The sequence below is a fragment of the Macaca thibetana genome, chromosome X, assembly GCF_024542745.1.
Source record: "Macaca thibetana thibetana isolate TM-01 chromosome X, ASM2454274v1, whole genome shotgun sequence".
In the NCBI taxonomy this organism is placed as follows: Eukaryota; Metazoa; Chordata; class Mammalia; order Primates; family Cercopithecidae; genus Macaca; species Macaca thibetana.
The window spans coordinates 97,166,921-97,185,774 of record NC_065598.1 but is presented as its reverse complement, the minus strand read 5'-3'; the positions used below and the strand labels follow the sequence as shown (position 1 = coordinate 97,185,774).

Genomic DNA, 18,854 nt, shown 5'->3' with positions numbered 1-18,854 from the left:
GAGGCAGATTCTCTGAGAACATGGTAAAGGCTCACGCTCCACATTATGCAGTTGACTTTTGTGAGCTAGGGAAAGGCCCGGCTAGGCCAGGGTGTAGGCTACCTGCCTTGAGCTGTACCAGGCCAAATGTTGCCAGGATCAGAGCCGGCTTTGTTGAAAGGACTGTGTGAAAGCTGTGCCAACCTCGTGGTAACAATGGGTAAAAGACTGGGCCAGGAGAAAGCAGCCTCTGCCTCAGCCCGGACAGTGCGGCCAACCCCTCAGGTTCTGGCAAAGGTTTCTCCTCTTATCATTGCCCTCCATGTGCATGGCTTGCTTGTCTCTTGTCTTCATTATTTCTCCTTTCTTTTTCTCCTCTCCAACCTCCTCCTCTTCCCACTCATCCTCCTTTCTCTACCTGTATCCCTTCTTCACTATACCCTCCTCTGTTCTGTTGATTACCATAGACTCTGACATACAGTTAGCACTTAATAAATAATTGCCGAATTACATTGACTTTTTCTTGCTCCCTTCTTCCCCTGCTCTTTTCCCTTTTCCTTTCCCTTTCCCTTTCCTCCTCCCTGCCTGCCTAGTACCTTCCCCATAAGGTGGTTGTGAGCAGTAAATGTGCAAATACATGTAAAGCATTTAAAACAGAGCCTGGCAATGGTAAGTGCTGGATCTCAGTATTTGCTATAATTTTTACTCTGCCTCAGACCTGCCAATGTCCCCCAGAGGGCCTACCTAGAGCAAATTGTAGGACATTTAGAATAAAAGTGATTGGTGACCCCAATCAAGACATCCTTGGATAAGTTGCCCAGACTCCAAATGAACCAATTTCTTGGCCACCTAGCTCTCAAAGCTGAAAGTCTCTGTCTCATGCCATGCATGTCTAGAGGCAGGGCAGCAGCAAAGCCCAGTGGCTATGGGGGGTCTACACAGCTCAGTGGCTGTCATCTTTGTTCATGGCAACCTAAAGCATTATACCCAAACAGTGTCCCTTAGGGCTTGCCCTATCTATTCTGATTCCTTTTATATTCAAACTATTTAAACTGCTTGCTTGTGTTGAAGTCCAAATTTCCATTGCATATGGCTGTTGATGTTTTTGTTTGGAATTCTTTTTTTTTTTTTTTTTTTTGACATGAAGTTTTGCTCGTGTTGCCCAGGCTGGAGTGCAATGGCACGATATTGGCTCACCACAACCTCCGCCTCCCAGGTTCAAGCGATTCTCCTGCCTCAGCCTCCCAAGTAGCTGGGATTACAGGCATGCGCCACCACGCTAATTTTGTATTTTTAGTAGAGACAGGGTTTCTCCATGTTGGTCAGGCTGGTCTTGAAATCCCAACCTCAGGTGATCTTCTCGCCTGGGCCTCCCAAAGTGCTAGGATTACAGGCACGAGCCACCACAACCAACCTGGAATTCTTTGTAAACTCCTATGGTGTGAACTAATGTAACTTTCCATCCACTTATAGGGGATTGGTGCAATTTTAAATTATCACTATGATTTGCTATTTCCATTCGAGCAAATTTCCTATAGAGTTTCCTTTCAGTGGACTAGACCTATATCAGGAAGTGACTTAGGTATAAAGGGAAGATATAGCTTTCAAAAACCAAAGTTTGGGTGTTCTCCAAAGAGTTATCAGATACCCCCTTCTACTCCCGCAATGATCTGATTGCTGAGATCTGATTGTAACTACTGAAAATAAGGAAGAACTAGAATTTTCAGTGACACAGTGCTCAACAAGAAGCTAGAAAAGAGGCCTTGACATATTTGACTCCAAAGCTACTTGGTTATGCATGAAGCCATCTGGGGAGGGGAAGGAGGAGGGAGAACTCCTCTGAGGACCCTGAAACAATTGGGCCACGTGTGACTTTCAGTTTCTATGGAGATTCATGTGCAGTGGCTGAGGGTGATCTGAGAGCATTGGAAACCCAGAAGTTTTAATCCCAGGCTCTTCTATCTGCTCTTAGAAAGTTCTCACAAGATATCTTTAGGATTATATTGGTTATTTGAATCTCAAGGAGAAGCTGATCTCACTGCCCTACCTCCCTGAACTGAAAACAAACTGTAGTCTGTTAGCTCACCCTAGAAGAAAGAAATTCTAGAGTCAAGAGAAGTTAAGTTTTAGACAAGTTGGAGGTTGGAATATACTGGAGTTTAAGATCGTTGACTCAATGAAAAAAACAAAACAAAACAAAACAGACTTGTCTGCAGTAAAACCAGAGTTTTAAAAATGATTAGAAATGGACCAGAAAAGAGATAAGGATAATGAGAAAGGGGGTTCTCTAAAACTATTTGGAGCTGAAATTGGGACAGTGTTTCTGGAAACTATTTTGGCAGTATGCATCAAAATGCAAAATGCACATACTTTTTTGACTCAGGAAATGATGCTTGTATAGAGATCCTAATAACATGGGAAAATAATTAGGAATAATGTTAAATAAGAATCTTAGACCATTTTTGGAAAAAGGTACCTTGAATGGATGGATAGATAGATAAATAGATACATACATACATACATACATACATAGATGTTACAAAAAAATAGGTAAATTAACTGATTGTGCAATATGATCTCAAATATTATAAGAAACATGCACAGAAAAAAATGGAAGGAAATATGCCAAAATATTAATGCCTCTGGATGAGTTTATAATTGATTTTTTCTTTTTTATTTCCCTGTACTTGACATATTTTCTACAATATGCATGTTTTATTTTACTATATTTTGTTTTGTTTCGAGATAGGGGTCTCCCTATGTTTCTCAGGCTGGCCTTGAACTCTTGGGCTCAAGCGATCCTCCCATATCAGCCTCCTAAGTAGCTGGGACTACAGGTGCACACCGCTGCACCCAGCTGCGTGTGTTATTTTGATATCGATGGAAAAAATAAATAAAATGTTTAAGCCAAGGAAAACAAAAACTAGGTTGAAAAAGAAGGCCAAAGGGGCACACAAGTCCAGAGTGAAAGACAGACACCCCAGCAGTCACCTTCAGAGCAGAGGGAAAATATTGAAAGTATTACCACCGATCTGATCTGGCACTGACTGTAAACTTGCAGATTGGCTCTCTGGCTCTCCTTCCATCATCAGTTGGCCAGAATATATTGTCGCTAGTGCAAGACAAAAAGAGATGATGAATCGCAGAGACCTAGAAGTTTCCAAAACCACAGAAGAAAAATGTAAAATGCTAAAAACATAAGGCCAGGCGCGGTGGCTCAAGACTGTAATCCCAGCATTTTGGGAGGCCGCAGCAGGCGTCATGGTGTGCGGCTGTAATCCCAGCTACTCAGGAGGTTGAGGCACGAGAATTGCTTGAAACTGGGAGGTAGAGATTGCAGTGAGCCAAGATTGCACTACTGTACTGAAGCCTGGATGACAGAGTGAGACTCTGTCTCGAAAATAAATAAATAAATAAATAAATAAATAAAACATGAACTGCTATGGAAGAACCAGAGAGCCCTACGGCCTCCTGTAAATGACTACAGCAGGAGAGTTTCCCTGGTCAGCATGCAGCCAGAAAATTGAGTTTGGCTTGATGCCTTCATCACAAATTTGGTCCCCTGTAGCCCTGACTATGAAGCTTATCATAAAATAATTAGGTTTCACTGGGGCCCGAACAAAAGCATCTTGGGAATTTAACAAGATTGATTAGGTTGCTTTGTTGCTGTGGTTATGATTTTTTTCTTTTTTTTTTTTTTGAGATGGAGTCTCACTCTGTCACCCAGGCTGGAGTGCAGTGTCACAATTTCGGCTCACTGCAACCTCCACCTCCTGGGTTCAAGCGATTCTCCTGCCTGAGCCTCCTGAGAAGCTGGAATTACAGGCACGCACCACCACGCCTGGCTAATTTTTGTATTTTTAGCAGAGACGGAGTTTCACCATGTTGGTCAGGCTGGCCTCGAACTCCTGACCTCGTGGATCCACCTGCTTTGGCCTCCCAAAGTGCTGGGATTACAGGTGTGACCCACCGCGACTGGCCAGTTATGATATTTAAAGAAGACTTCTCTTCTGGTCCCAAGGCCAAGGAATTCTCAATTGAAATCTCAGTTAGAACCTGAAGGATGCTTCTTGGGACTGGGAAGAGATTTTCTGTAGGCCAAATTTAGGCTCCCACTAGAGATAGTTGATAATTCTACCACATTTCATAGTGAAGCATCGGGAAGACAGGACTGAAAAGGCAAGAAGGAATGATGCAAAGTGCATAGTCCAACAGATAAGCTGGACCTGGGTTTGCCACTTTGTCTAAGTAACTGAGAATTCACTCTGAGATTAAAAAATCACAATAATGTTCACAGCAGCATGGTTTATCATTGAAAACAAACAACCTAAAGTCCATCAACAGGAGAATGAATAAATTGGAAGGTATTAATCATATAGAATATTTTATGCATATAAAAATGAATTAAAACATATGAAGTAGAACTACCCAGATAAATAAATAAAACCTAACATATTATATTGAGGGGAAAAAAGCAAGTTGCTGAAGAATGTGTACCATATATATATACATTTTTTTTTTTTTTTTTTTTTTTTTTTTTTTGCGACGGAGTTTCACTCTTGTTGCCCAGGTTGGAGTGCAATGGCGTGATCTGGACTCACTGCAACCTCCACCTGCCGGGTTCAAGCGATTCTCCCGCCTCAGCCTCCTGAGTAGCTGGGAGGGTAGCGTTGGCCCAGCTAGTTTTTGTATTTTTAGTAGAGACAGGATTTCACCATGTTGGTCAGGCTGGCTGCTCTCGAACTCCTGACCTTGCCGTCCACCCACCTCAGCCTCCCAAAGTGTTGGGATTACAGGTGTGAGCTACCGCACCTGGCCATATGTAAATTTTATTTTATTTTATTTTATTTTATTTTTTTTGAGACAGAGTCTCACTCTGTCGCCCAGGCTGGAGTGCAGTGGTGCGATCTCAGCTCACTGCAAGCTCGGCCTCCCGGGTTTACGCCATTCTCCTGCCTCAGCCTCCCGAGTAGCTGGGACTACAGGCGCCCGCCACCTCGCCCGGCTAGTTTTTTGTATTTTTTTTAGTAGAGACGGGGTTTCACCGTGTTAGCCAGGATGGTCTCGATCTCCTGACCTCGTGATCCGCCCGTCTCGGCCTCCCAAAGTGCTGGGATTACAGGCTTGAGCCACCGCGCCCGGCCTGTAAATTTTAAACATGTAAACCAATACTATATATCTTTTACAGATACTTACATCTGTAATAATAATATGAAAACATACTTAGGAATGATAAACACCAAATTCAAGATACTGGTAATCTCTGAGGAGGGAGAAGACTAAGATTTTGGAGTACATAAAGGGGTCTTGATTATATAGATAGTATTTAAGTTCTTAACACCTCAGGCAGTATGGCACAATGTTAGGATTTTGTAGAACTAAGCGGTGAGTCCATGATTGTAATGTTATAGACTCTGTACTTTCTATTTGAAATATTTCATAATATAAAACAAAGTATATTTGAGGCCACGTGCGGCAGCTCACACCTATAATCCCCGCACTTTGGAAGGCTGAGGCAAGAAGATCACTTGCATCCAGGAGTTTGGGACTAGCCTAGGCAACAAAGTGAGACCCGTGTCTCTAAAAAAAATTTAAACATTAGCTGGGTGTGGTAGTGCACACCTGTAGTCCTAGCTACTTGAGAGGCTGAGGTAGGACAATCGCTTGAGCCTGGGAGGTGGAGGCTGCAGTGAGTGGTGATCCTGCCACTGCACTCCATCCTGGGCGATAGAGTGAGACCCTGTCTCAAAAAAATAGAAGGTATATTTGATCAAAGTTTTATATTCACAGTAAGCAATAAGAACCCTAGGGACAGAGAAGGGTGGATGTTCCACCTAAACACTGTGCTTTCATTCCATCAACAATGAAACATCCAGGAAAGGAAACAAGCGACTCTAGAAATTCACTAGTTAGACAGAATCTCCTTGGGCATGATTTAAAGAGAGAAAATGTAAGAAAACCTGGAAAGACTAAGAAGAGTTCTCATGTGGAAAAAAATATAATTGACAGTTAACAGGGACAGATCATCCTTACCAGCCTGGAGGAATACTGCAGAGGAAAGAGCTTAGGATCTTAAATACTCTCTTATCTCCTGTATTTACCACCATTTCCTCTCTTGCTGAACATTCCTAGAAAATGGAGAGGAGTTTGTCCCAACTGCTCTTTGATGATAGCCCCAAGGCAGATAGCATCAACCTCATCAAAGACCAAAAAACAAATAAACAAACAAAAATCCCTCCAGTAGGCAATGAAACACCACAAAAAGAGCAAGGGCTATAGATGATATACCAAGAGCTATAGATGGATGAGGTTGGACAAGTCACATAACCTCTGTGTCAGTTTCCTCATCTGTTTGTTGTGAGGAATAAATGAAATAATACCTGTAAAATACCTGACAGGTAGAAGTCACCGAAAGGAGCAGAAGTTCCATTCCATCCCCCTAAGGAAAGACAGGGAATGGCCAGAATCTTCCTAACCAAATGAGTAGTAGTTTCAAGGAGAGATCAAGAGAAAACACTACTTCTTGGATATTTTGGCTAAGTAGTTATTTGAAGTACAGTTGACTGGTTATTTTAAGTCATATCTCATAGACTCTTCCCAATCATAGGCTGGCTGTGTAGTTTTCTGAATTTTGCTCTGGTATTCTTCTTCTTCTTCTTTTTTTTTGAGACTCCAGGCTGGAGTGCAGTGTCACGATCTTGGCTCACTGCAACCTCCGCCTCCTGGGTTCAAGCGATTTTCCTGCCTCAGCCTCCCAAGTTGCTGGGATTACAGGTGCCTGTCACCATGCCCAGCTAATTTTTTGTATTTTTAGTAGAGACGGGATTTCACAATGTTGGCCAGGCTGGTCTCTAACTCCTGACCTCAAGTGATCCGCCAGCCTTGGCCTCCCAAAGTGCTGGGATTACGGGCGTGAACCACCACACCTGGCCTTATTATTCTTAATAGTATTTTATCTTACGAGCAAAGATAAGAGCCCAAGATGGCTTAGTTTACTGATTCTGCAAGTGCTATTTCTATTAATTCTTTGGCACAGTGCAGTTTGTATGATGTCTGAACTCTTGTTGATAAGCTTCGTCTTTCTGAATTCTGCTGCTCCATAGGGAGCTAGGAGGCTGCAAAAGGTGGCCATGTAAAAATCCTTGCATTTATAGTTTAATAAAGAGAACATTATAACACTGGAACTTTATATTTTAAATGAAGAGCTGTGGGTCTATTATTTCTCCTCCCCCATTTCTTTCTATGAACAACAGTGGTGTGTGTGTGTGTGTGTGTGTGTGTGTGTGTGTTTGAGACACTCATGTCACTTCCATTTCCACCCTTCACCCCGAGTGGAGCTCAGGGTCGGCCATCATTGTGCATATTTTGTGGTCAAACTGACTCTGTAGGCTACTGAAATTGTTTTTTTAAAAAAATGGGGCCTTTACTGGCCGGGCACGGTGGCTCATACCTGTAATTCCGGCACTTTGGGAGGCCAAGGTGGGCAGGTCACCTGAGGTCAGGAGTTCAAGACCAGCCTGGCCAACATGGGGAAACCCTACCTCTACTAAAAATACAAAAATTAGTCAAGCATGGTGGCACTTGGGAGGCTGAGGCAGGAGAATTGCTTGAACCCAGGAGGTGGAGGTTGCAGTGAGCCAAGATTGCGCCACTGTGCTCCAGACTGGGCAACAAAGCAATACTCCATCTCAAAAAAAAAAAAAAAAAAAAAAAAAAAAGAGGCCTTTAACAATAAGTACCCACAGAAACTTTACCCTCTAACTACTTTTTAACTCATAGCTGTGTGTTACACATCAACCTCCTGGAGACTCAAAGATGGATCCATTTCCTTTCACATAGCTGAGTGATGGATCAAGTGGTGCCTAAGGAAGAGCTACCACATTTTCAGGCTGTGTGAGTCTGGACTAGATCACAAAAAATAGGAGAAAAGCAGTCAAAGAACGTGATACCAAATCATGGCAATTCTGGTAGACCTCTAGCTCAATGATCTAGAGGTAGAGGCCATTTCACCTTTTGCTCAGAGGGGCGATGGCTAGTGAAAGACTTGCTTACTTCCTCATAGTCAGACCAGCACCAAACCCTGCCCCAATACAGATACTTGAGAGAGAGGAAGACTTCCTCTTGTACAAACTGGATTTATTCTAAAACAGAAAAAGAGTAGAGGCAGCTTCCAGAAGGACCTGTCTTATAGGAAGTAAGAGCAGGGGCCAAGAATGAAACAGATGGTGGATCTAAGCAGGGAATGTATCCAGTAAGAGCCTGCAACAAAACTAAAGGTAAAATGCTGCCTGCGATCTATTCAACTAAGAGAAGTACACCAGACGTGGTTTGTTGGGATGCTTCTGACCCCCATTTACTGGTCATGGTACTCAATTTGTTTAGGGTTTTATTTTTTATCCTGTAATTTGAGTCTTTGATTGTGAAGAGGTACTTAATTATAATTTGCCACTAGAACGATTGTGGTATGATTACAGGGATCTCAATGAGTTGGTAGTTCCAGAGAATAGAGTAGTATTATTTGGTTACCACTACTCCTGAGTAAATGCATAATTGTAATGTTAAAATGAACCTCTTTAAGGTTAGAGCTAAAACTGAGTGTTGGAAAGGGCTGATTGTAAACTCATCAATTTGTCACTCCAGTGAGAGACCATTTAAACCAGGGAGTCAGGTTGTGTGGCAGAGTGGAGGGAAAGGTTTGCACTCTTGCCCAAATTTTCTCAAAATCTAATTTACAAAATATTGAATCAATCCACCTCCAGAAGATGGTGGCATACACATGGTAGATAAGTGGCAAAGCGATCGTCCAGAACACCCCTGGTGTTCCTTTGACCTATTTTCGTCTCCCCAGCATGAGAATAGAACCTCCTACACCACAGGAAAGAGCAGAATAACAGTGTGGATAGCCCCCAGGCTTTCATAAAATTCACTCCCTTGCTTTCCTAGTGTGAGCAATAATCTGCTTAAAAAGTAGACAAAAAAAAAAAAAACAACCGCTGACTTTATTCATTCTTCTTGCACGGTGCCACCAAAAGCATAAGGAGTTACTGAAAAAAAAAAAAAAATTCCCACCCCCCCCCCCCCCATAGGAAAAATCCCTACCTCTAATAAAACTTGAGTGGAGGTCTGGTGGTTTTTTCATTACTTACTTAGTGTTTTTTTGTTGTTGTTTTTGGTTTTGTTTTTTGAGACGGAGTTATGCTCTTGTTGCCCAGACTGGAGCATAATGGCACAATCTCGGCTCACTGCAACCTCCGCCTCCCGGGTTCAAGCGATTCTCCTGCCTCAGCCTCCCAAGTAGCTGGGATTACAGGCACCCGCCACTACGCCCGGCTAATTTTTGTATTTTTAGTAGAGATGGGGTTTTGCCACATTGGCCAGACTGGTCTGGAACTGCTGACCTCACAGGTGATCCGCCAGCCTCGGCCTCCCAAAGTGCTGGGATTACAGATGTGAGCCACCAAGCCCGGCCTAGTGTTCTATTTTTATGACAGCATTTGTTTTCACTTTATCTTTCCAACGAAAGTTCGGAATTAGTAATAATATAACATTGTGCATAAACTGTAAGTGAATAACTGATATGAAGTGTTGCTTGGTGTGAATAAAAAAGCCAATGGTGACTTTGGGGATTTTATTTGTCTTTCTGTGTTTCAGTTACCTAAATTGAATCCTTCTGGAGTATTGTAGGTTTGGGGAAGCTAAATGAGTTGCGTTTCATAAATGAACAGAGGTGGCATTTATATCAGTAAGACAGTTAGTTGCATCAATTTTGCCTGATGCTCTCTAAAAGAACTAATTTAAGCTAAATGGGGAAAAGGTCAGAAAACAACAACTACCCCCCTCCCACACACACACACACCAAAAAAACATATATATATATATATGTTTTCAACTTTAGAACAAAGCTTCTATCCTTTGTAGCTCTGTCAGTGGGTGTGGGCAAAATCAGTTGGGCAGCAGTTAGTGTGTGTCCATAACTGCAGGTGCAGCCTCCATATCCTTATTAGTTCCCTTGGTTACAGACCCCAGTGGGACAATGTTTGAAAAATTACATTCACTGTCTAGGAAATTGGGAACTGAAAGTCCAATATTTGCCTCAGTGGAGTTCTGGCACCTGCATTATCCCTTCTGGGTATATCAAGATCAACAGCTGCACAGATACTTGCTTTTCACAGATTCTACACATATCATATAAAGGTGAATAGTGTAAAGCTACCTCTTCGCCTTACTAAGCACACAGGTGTGTGCCATTTAACATCTAGAGCATTCCATTGCCTTATATAAGAACCCAGTTTATATGAGCTCACAACATCGAACCAATCTCCCTAATTCAGTGTGCATCCATTATACCTAAAACCTGACAGAGCTGGGGGCTGTGGGAGGAGGGTGGTAGGAAGAAATTATTTTGTGAGCTGTGCACATTTTTGTTCCATTTGAAACTAGGTAGCTAGGCTGAGGGGGAACCAAGAGGGATGAGGATTAATGTCCTGGGTCCTCAGGAACTTTCATTATCAACAGCACACAGGTGAGCTCCAGAAAGAAGAAGCTATGGCTGCAGTGATTCTGGAGAGCATCTTTCTGAAGCGATCCCAACAGAAAAAGAAAACATCACCTCTAAACTTCAAGAAGCGCCTGTTTCTCTTGACCGTGCACAAACTCTCCTACTATGAGTATGACTTTGAACGTGGGGTAAGTTTCTCGACTATGAAACCTGAGTTTCAAGATGTCAAGGACTTGGCCTTAGATCTTTCTTGGGGAAGAGGTAAATTTTCATTGGTAGGAGGAGGGGGGTAGAATGGACCTAAGTCCCTTCAAATTCAGCAAAGTATTTCCTAGCCTGTAACTAGCTAAAGCCGGCAAGTCAAAGGTCCTAAGAAGCCAGAAGGAAAATATTACCATGGAATCTTGGAATTGATGAGCACTCATGAAATGATTATTGAGAATGAAATCGAAGAGTTGGAAATTGCTTCCTTACTTCCTATGAGTAAGGCACATACAGTCATTCACTCTTCCATGGTATTTGCCCTCCATTTGGTAGTCAAAGATTAGATTTATAGATCTGGAAGGATATTTTTTTCTTCCCCCACATGACAGGTGCTGATGTAGCCTGTGCGTGCCACCTCACTACGTTGAATGATTAGATAACAAAATCTAATCATCTGGTTGCTTAATACCTCTTAATCTTTCTCCGTTTTCTTCCTCATTCTATTTCTCAGAGAAGAGGCAGTAAGAAGGGTTCAATAGACGTTGAGAAGATCACTTGCGTTGAAACAGTGGTTCCTGAAAAAAATCCTCCTCCTGAAAGACAGATTCCGGTAAGAAGAGACCAATGTCTGAGACGGGGAACAGCAGATTTGAAGAAATTTGCAACATTTAAATTCTCTGTAAATAGACTGGTGATGCTGTGCAATGTGGAACACAGTCAAATTTCCTTTAAAAAATCTTCACTCTACCACATTGGTTATAAAGAATCTTAGCTTCTTTCTTTCGATTCAGAACATCTCACTAAACCTGGAAAATTTGTTAACACAAACTTTTAAATGATGCTATATCAAGTTTTCGAACTGATCAGAGATCATTGGTTTTATTCCCTCAGTTACCAGGATCAGATTTAGAGGCTTGAGTTAAGTCTGAATGCCAGAATCCTAGGGCTCTGAGTCACATGATATTCTTTAATACCTACTATTCATTCTCCTCTCACTTTCCAGAGCAAGAGGCATAAAACCTACTGACTTTTGAGTTCACTTTTAAAAAATATATATCAATTTCAGTATTTTCTTTTTTTCTTTCTTTTTCTTTTTTTAGACAGAATCTCGCTCTGTTACCCAGGCTGGAGTGCATTGGTGCCATCTTGGCTCACTGCAACCTTCATCTCTTGAGTTCAAGCAATTCTCATGCCTCAGCCTCCCAAGTAGCTGGGAGTACAGGTGTGCAACACCATGCCTGGCTAACTTTTCATATTTTTTTAGTAGAGACGGGGTTTCACTATGTTGGCCAGACTGGTCTCAAACTCCTGGTTTCAAGTGATCCGCCTGCCTCAGCCTCCCAAAGTGCGGAGATTACAGGAGTGAGCCACCCACTGTATCTGACCATTTTTGGTATTTTCTTGATCGCAAGAGAATTGCATATTTATTATAGAAACTCTGGAATATATAAAAAACACAAAAAGATTAAAATGATGCATAATCCTGTTACCCAGTTAAAACAACTATTAACATATTGGTGTACCTAGACTTACTAAACCTGGAAAACAGATGTTTTTCTTCACTAAGAACACATACAGATACACTTATATATGTTATACATTTAAAACATAGACTCATAGTACACATCTTGCTTTGTAACCTACTTTTTCAATGTAACGATACGTGGGAAACTGTTCCTCATGACAATAGATACTCTCTAATAACATGATTTTAATGACTGCATGGTATTCCCTATTATGGATGTATTGTAATTTGTTTAACTAATCTCCCATTATTACACATTCAGTTTGTCTACAAGTGCTTGATAGTATAAACCATGTTGAGAAGAACAATCTTGCATACATCTTTCTGTACTTTTTTTATTCTTTTCCTTATGATAATTTCCTAGAAGTAAAATTTTGTTCTTCTCTTTAAGAAAATCTGTGCACTTTGGTTATTTTTATCTTTTTATTTCATTTTCTAGAAGTGGAATTGAATTTCATACACACCTACAAGCTATGTATGAGAGTGCCTGTTTCTGTACATTTTTTCCAACACTTGATATTTTATGTTGTTGTTGTTGTTATTATTATTATTATTATTTGAGACGGATTCTCGCCTGTCGCCCAGCCTGGAGGGCAGTGGTGCGATCTCCGCTCACTGCAACCTCCACCTCCAGTTCAATTGATTCTCTTGTCCCAGCCTCCTGAGTAGCTGGGACTACAGGTACCCACCACCACACCCGGCTAATTTTTGCATTTTTAGTAGAGATGGGGTTTCACCAGGTTGGCCAGGCTGATCTCTAACTCCTGACCTCAAGTGATCCTCCCACCTCGGGCTTCCCAAAGTGCTGGGATTACAAGCGTGAGCCACTGTGCCCGGCCCAACACTAGATATTTTAAATATTAGTTAATTTGACAGCCAAGAAAAATAGCATTTCAGGCAGGGCGCGGTGGTTTACGCCTGTAATCCCAGCACTTTGGGAGGCCAAGGCAAGCGGATCATGAGCAGGAGTTTGAGACCAGCCTGACCAACATGGTGAAACTCCGTCTCTACTAAAAATACAAAAATTAGCTGGGCATGGTGGTGCGAGCCTGTAATCCCAGTTACTGGGGAGGCTGAGGCAGGAGAATTCCTTGAACCCGGGAGATGAAGGTTGCAGTGAGCTGAGATCGCACCACTGCACTCCAGGCTGGGCGACAGAGCAAGACTCCATCTCAAAAAAAAAAAAAAAATATATATATATATATATATAGAGAGAGAGAGAGAGAGAGAGAGAGCATTTTGTTGCTAACTTATTTTGCAATTTCTTTTATTCATAAAGTTGGTCTACTGCTCATTTATATTTTATTTGTGAATTGCCCATTAATTTTTGGTCCTTTTTTTTTTTTTTTTTTGAGACGGAGTCTCGCTTTGTCGCCCTGGCCGGATCTCTGCTCACTGCAAGCTCCGCCTCCCGGGTTTACGCCATTCTCCTACCTCAGCCTCCCGAGTAGCTGGGACTACAGGCGCCTGCCACCTCGCCCGGCTAGTTTTTTGTATTTTTTAGTAGAGACGGGGTTTCACCGTGTTAGCCAGGATGGTCTCGATCTCCTGACCTCGTGATTCGCCCGTCTCGGCCTCCCAAAGTGCTGGGATTACAGGCTTGAGCCACTGCGCCCGGCCCTTTTGGTCCATTTTTACATTGCGATGTTTACCTCATTTCTAATACTTTTAAAGAGATCTTGATATAAGAATATTAATCCTTTAACTGTAATGTATGCTGAAAATGTTTTTCAGTTTATCCTTTATCTTTCAATTTTGTTTATGATGCTTTTTGCCATATAGGGATTTAAAGTCTATGTCATCAAATTAGTTCAGTTTTTTCTCAATAGTTCTAAGTTTTATCATTATATTAGAAAAAGCTTGCCTCCCACAAAGTTATATAAATAATCGCTTATATTTACTCTCAGTCATTCATGGTTTTATTTTTTATATTAAGCTCTTGAATTCATCTGGAATTTTCTTTGGTGTATGGTGTAACATAGCTACCTAACTCCTCTCCTCCCCACAACATTAGTGGTTAAATATTTGTCCCAACAACAATTTTTTAGAAACCTTCATTTTCCCAATGATTTGAAATACCTGAGTCTCTCTTGACTGGGTATGCGCTGGGTCCTATTGTATATGTGTCCCTATTGACCTATAGAAGTAATCACTAAGCATCAGCCTTGTCTGTGCAGGAGAAACTTCTGAAGCCACAGCAAAAGGCTTCCAGTACCTAAGGAAATTCAGAAAAGAGTAATGCATCAACCAATAACCATTTTTTCTTATTTCATTACAGAGAAGAGGTGAAGAGTCCAGTGAAATGGAGCAAATTTCAATCATTGAAAGATTCCCTTATCCCTTCCAGGTGAGTTACTTTCTCTCACCAAGTCTTGAAAGGCCCCTGTAACACAATTAGAAGGGGTGGTGGGGTGCAGGGCAGAGGGAAGGCTACGAGGACCCAGTAAATAGAAGTTGAGGTGGACAAGGATGCTGAACCAAGAAATGAGACCGGCATGGGTTGAGAATGTTTGCTTTTCTATTTACCTAATCTAATATAGTTTCTTTTAGTCTCTATACCTCAAAAAGAATACATAGCAGGACCAATTCTATCATAGTCTGTCTTGTCTATGATAACTGCATTGAGAAAGATGCTCTGCTTGTTGAGTGAGCATTTCACTTCCTTCTGGTTCTGATAATCTGTCTAATGGTGGTCATGTGGGTTGAAGACAGAAAAGGGGAGTAGTATTAGGAAGTTCAGTATGAGGAAGACTTATTAGACTTAGCATAAACCTAAATTCTGTTGTAATCTGGAAGAGCTGAAGTGCCACATATGCATCTGTTTAGGAGAGCAAGAACTACAAATTTGGTCTTCAGTTTGGCTTGCTTACATCCTGAGAACTCTGTAGGCCACATGTCGTGAATATAGCAGCCTCTGCAACAGTGAAAGCCAGAAAAGGAAGTGGAAAGTCTCAGGGGAGGGGGCTTTCTGTCATGGATTTATGAGCACAGCAAGACTAACAAGCAAAAAGAAAAATGTAAAAGGATCTTGTTCATGTCCCTGACTATATCAAAGTTACAAAACCTTTGAAAGAGGGGTATTTCAGATACAGTTTTTACTACCAATGCCTTTCAACAAAATGACATTGTTTGGCTGCACTAGTGAATAATGCTGAATAGCAGATAATTTTAAATTAATTTATATTTGACTTTATAATTTATTATGTGATGTCTATAAACTCTGTGAGGGTTGGAACCACATCTTATATATTTCGTGCATCTTCATAACACCTAGCATGATGCCTGTACATGGTTAAAAAAATACTATTTGACTTGATGATATTGCTTATTATATAACTTGCCCTTTTTGAAGTAGGTTTGTAGTTCCAAATTTGATTTATTTTGGCTAATATTGGTGAGGGGAAGCCACTAGGTAGTGGAGGTGGAGGTAATTAGCCATGAATTAAAATTTTACTCCATATTATCCAAGTGAATAACCTATATGTACTAATCAAGACAATTTATATAGATTATCACTTCAATTCTCTTCTATACAAAGTCAGAATTTAATAATAAGATAAAATACCCTTTGTTGGATAAACAAAAATGTTATCTCCAGCAAGGGCAGACTGAGACATTATAAAATAAGTTTATGCATGAATTGAAACACAAGTCAGGAGGGACCTAAGAGGATGAAAAATTCTAAGAGCTTTCAAATGCTACATCCTTAGATATGAAGAGTTCAGGAATCCTTCAGATAGTTCACATAACCTGAACACCACTGCTGACTGAAGATTCTGCCTTTCTTTGTTTTCTACAATGAATATACAAATTGTCCCCTAAGATTAGTACCTTGAAGGTCGTTCTCCTTTTTTTCTGAATCCTAACCGCGGAAGTCTGTGTTTTCATTGATCCAGGTTGTATATGATGAAGGGCCTCTCTACGTCTTCTCCCCAACTGAAGAACTAAGGAAGCGGTGGATTCACCAGCTCAAAAACGGTGAGAATTATTTGGAAAATAAATGTTTCCAAAGAAAGAAGGAAAGGAAGGAAGAGGAGATAGGTGGGAGGAAAAGGAAAGAAGGAAGAGAGAAACGAGAAAGAAAGAGAAAGGAGAAACGTAGAGAGAAAAGAAGAAAAAATGGATAGAAGGGGAGAAAAGAAAGAGAGAGGGAGGGGAGGAGGGAGACAGGAAGGAAGGAAGCAAGGAAAGAAGGAAGGGGGCCCGGCGCGGTGGCTCAAGCCTGTAATCCCAGCACTTTGGGAGGCCGAGACGGGCGGATCACGAGGTCAGGAGATCGAGACCATCCTGGCTAACACGGTGAAACCCCGTCTCTACTAAAAAATACAAAAAACTAGCCGGGCGAGGTGGCAGGCGCCTGTAGTCCCAGCTACTCGGGAGGCTGAGGCAGGAGAATGGCGTGAACCCGGGAGGCGGAGCTTGCAGTGAGCCGAGATCTGGCCACTGCGCTCCAGCCTGGGCGGCAGAGAGAGACTCCGTCTCAAAAAAAAAAAAAAAAAAAAAAAAAAAAAAAAAAAAAAAAAAAAAAAAGAAGGAAGGGGATGAGGGAGGAAAGAAAGACAAATAGAAAAGAGAGAAACAAAGGAAAGTTTGTATTTTGCTTCAGTATTAGTAATACAACTGAGCTTAGTATTCTATCATATGAATAAAAGATAAAATATTAGACTAAGAGTTTCCCAGTTCTACCACTATCTCTCTAGTGCAATTTTGTAATTGTAGGCACCTCCATTTCTCTATTTATTAAAAAAAGTCCCATTTTTCACACTGAATACAAGGGTGATGTGGCATCCAATGGTTATGCAATATTTAGAATCCTAAGCATAAAATACCTAGCTCCAAAAAATTAAATAGATGATGTATGAGAGTGCTTGAAGTCAGAGTCAGAGAACCTGGTTTCAAGCCCTCTTTTACCACTTACAAACTGGGCGATTTCTGGCCAGAAGGTCAACAAGCTTCTTTGATGCTCAGTTTCTTCTTCTCAAAAGAGAATAATGGTAATTCATGCCACACCTACCTCTGGGGTTGTTGTAAGGATTAAATGAAGTAATAATACATGTAAAAGCACATGGAAAACTGTAAATCACTGTACATGAAAGCACTGTACATCTCTTTGTTGTGGATAAATATTTCCCAAGGAAATATTTTATATTCCTTGCTTTGTGAGGACCTAAACTTGAACAGTTTCAGCATTTCACATCAACCATACAGTGTGTTCAGATAAACTTGACTGTAAATGCTTGCAGCACAGGATGCATGCACACATATTTGCCTATATATATAGCCACATGTCAAGTGACTGAGAGATTAACTGGTTGAGTTGACATCAGGAAAGGCTGCCTAGAGAAACAGGAAGGATGGCAGACTGATAATGGTATGGTTGGGTTATTGCATGACAGCTCTTTGTCTTAATAAACATTTAGATTCTGATACTCACTGGCTGGCTATACCAGCCTTGTACACTCCGTTGAATGCAAGTTTGATTGGTCAAAATTATATTAGTCAAGTCTTCCAAACTGAAAGGGAACAGGAGGAATGAAGATGAAGGATCATCTATTCAGTTACTGCTATATGCCAGACGTTGAGCTAAATACCTTGTATATATTATCTCATTTAATTTTCACAACAACCTTGGGCTAAAAACAACAACAACAACAATAACTAACACGTAATGAGCACTTACTATGTAGCAGGCTCTGTGCCTAGTGCTTCAAATGTATTACTTATTTTATCTTTGCAATAGCCTTAAGAAGTATGTCTTATTCCCCTATTTACAGATGAGGAAACCAAAGCTCAAAAATGTTATGTAACTTGCTCATGGGCACACAGTGAATGGTGGAGCCTGAATTCTTATCACATCCCTGTGTCTGTATAACTCCAAAGCCCAAGCTCATTACATAGTTTTGTGCTGCTTGGTTTCCAAGTCCAGAAATTTCACATGTAGTCGGTTGCAAAATATTCTATTGTAAAGCTATGTTGAATATTGCAAATAGGTGATATCCTGCACTACACAGTTCAGTTCTTGGCATATTTTAAGATAAGAGGTCTGCTTTAGCCCTTGGGCTACAAAATGAGCAAACTCTTTAATACTGCTTATTGTGATACAGGCTCTTCTTTAAGTTCTTTACATATATTAACTTTGTATTGACCATATGAGGCAGTTATCCTATCATCCCCATTTTACAGATAAGAAAACTGAGGTACAGAGAGGTTAAGTAACTTGCCCAAAGGCACTCAGTTAGTAAATGGCAGCGTCAGGCTTTGAATTCAGGCTCCAAACTCCATGTCCTGAACCAGTATGCTATTTCCAGCCAGAGAAATATTTGCAGAGACTGGGATAGGAGCTCTGCAGGACATATATATTTGTACTTCTTTAGTTCTCTCCATAATGCCTCATACAGTGCCTTGCACACAGAAAGGGATCAATAGTTGTGTTAACTGATTTATCCGTGGGAGTAAACAACCACCACCAACTTGGGCTCCACATCGATAAATGGCTAGGTTTTAGCCTGGAAATGGGGAAATGTAAGGCAGACTAGCTGAAGGAGAAATAAGGGAGAAACTGGCATGCTCAAGTTCGTAACTTCTTTACACTTCATATACTAATTTCAAAAGCAGTCATAGTTTAGTCCAACAAATATTTATTTATTT

The 18,854-nt window shown here is 41.1% G+C and overlaps 3 protein-coding genes across 9 annotated transcripts in view; 1 reads left to right on the top strand and 2 right to left on the bottom strand.

Annotated features, from left to right (window-relative positions):
• RPL36A (ribosomal protein L36a) overlaps positions 1–18,854 on the bottom strand; it is a 220,536-nt gene that overhangs the window by 9,959 nt on the left and 191,723 nt on the right. The gene's annotated exons all lie outside the window — the stretch shown is intronic.
• The window catches only part of TCEAL2 (transcription elongation factor A like 2), a 647,988-nt gene that overhangs the window by 597,856 nt on the left and 31,278 nt on the right, over positions 1–18,854 (bottom strand). The window lies entirely within an intron of this gene.
• The window catches only part of BTK (Bruton tyrosine kinase), a 37,348-nt gene that overhangs the window by 573 nt on the left and 17,921 nt on the right, over positions 1–18,854 (top strand). Inside the window, exons 2-5 of the mRNA XM_050775934.1 lie at positions 10,495–10,665; positions 11,193–11,291; positions 14,485–14,553; positions 16,103–16,184. Of these exons, the coding sequence (XP_050631891.1) occupies positions 10,525–10,665; positions 11,193–11,291; positions 14,485–14,553; positions 16,103–16,184 (391 nt within the window). The 5' untranslated portion in view covers positions 10,495–10,524. The remainder of the gene's footprint in view (positions 1–10,494; positions 10,666–11,192; positions 11,292–14,484; positions 14,554–16,102; positions 16,185–18,854) is intronic.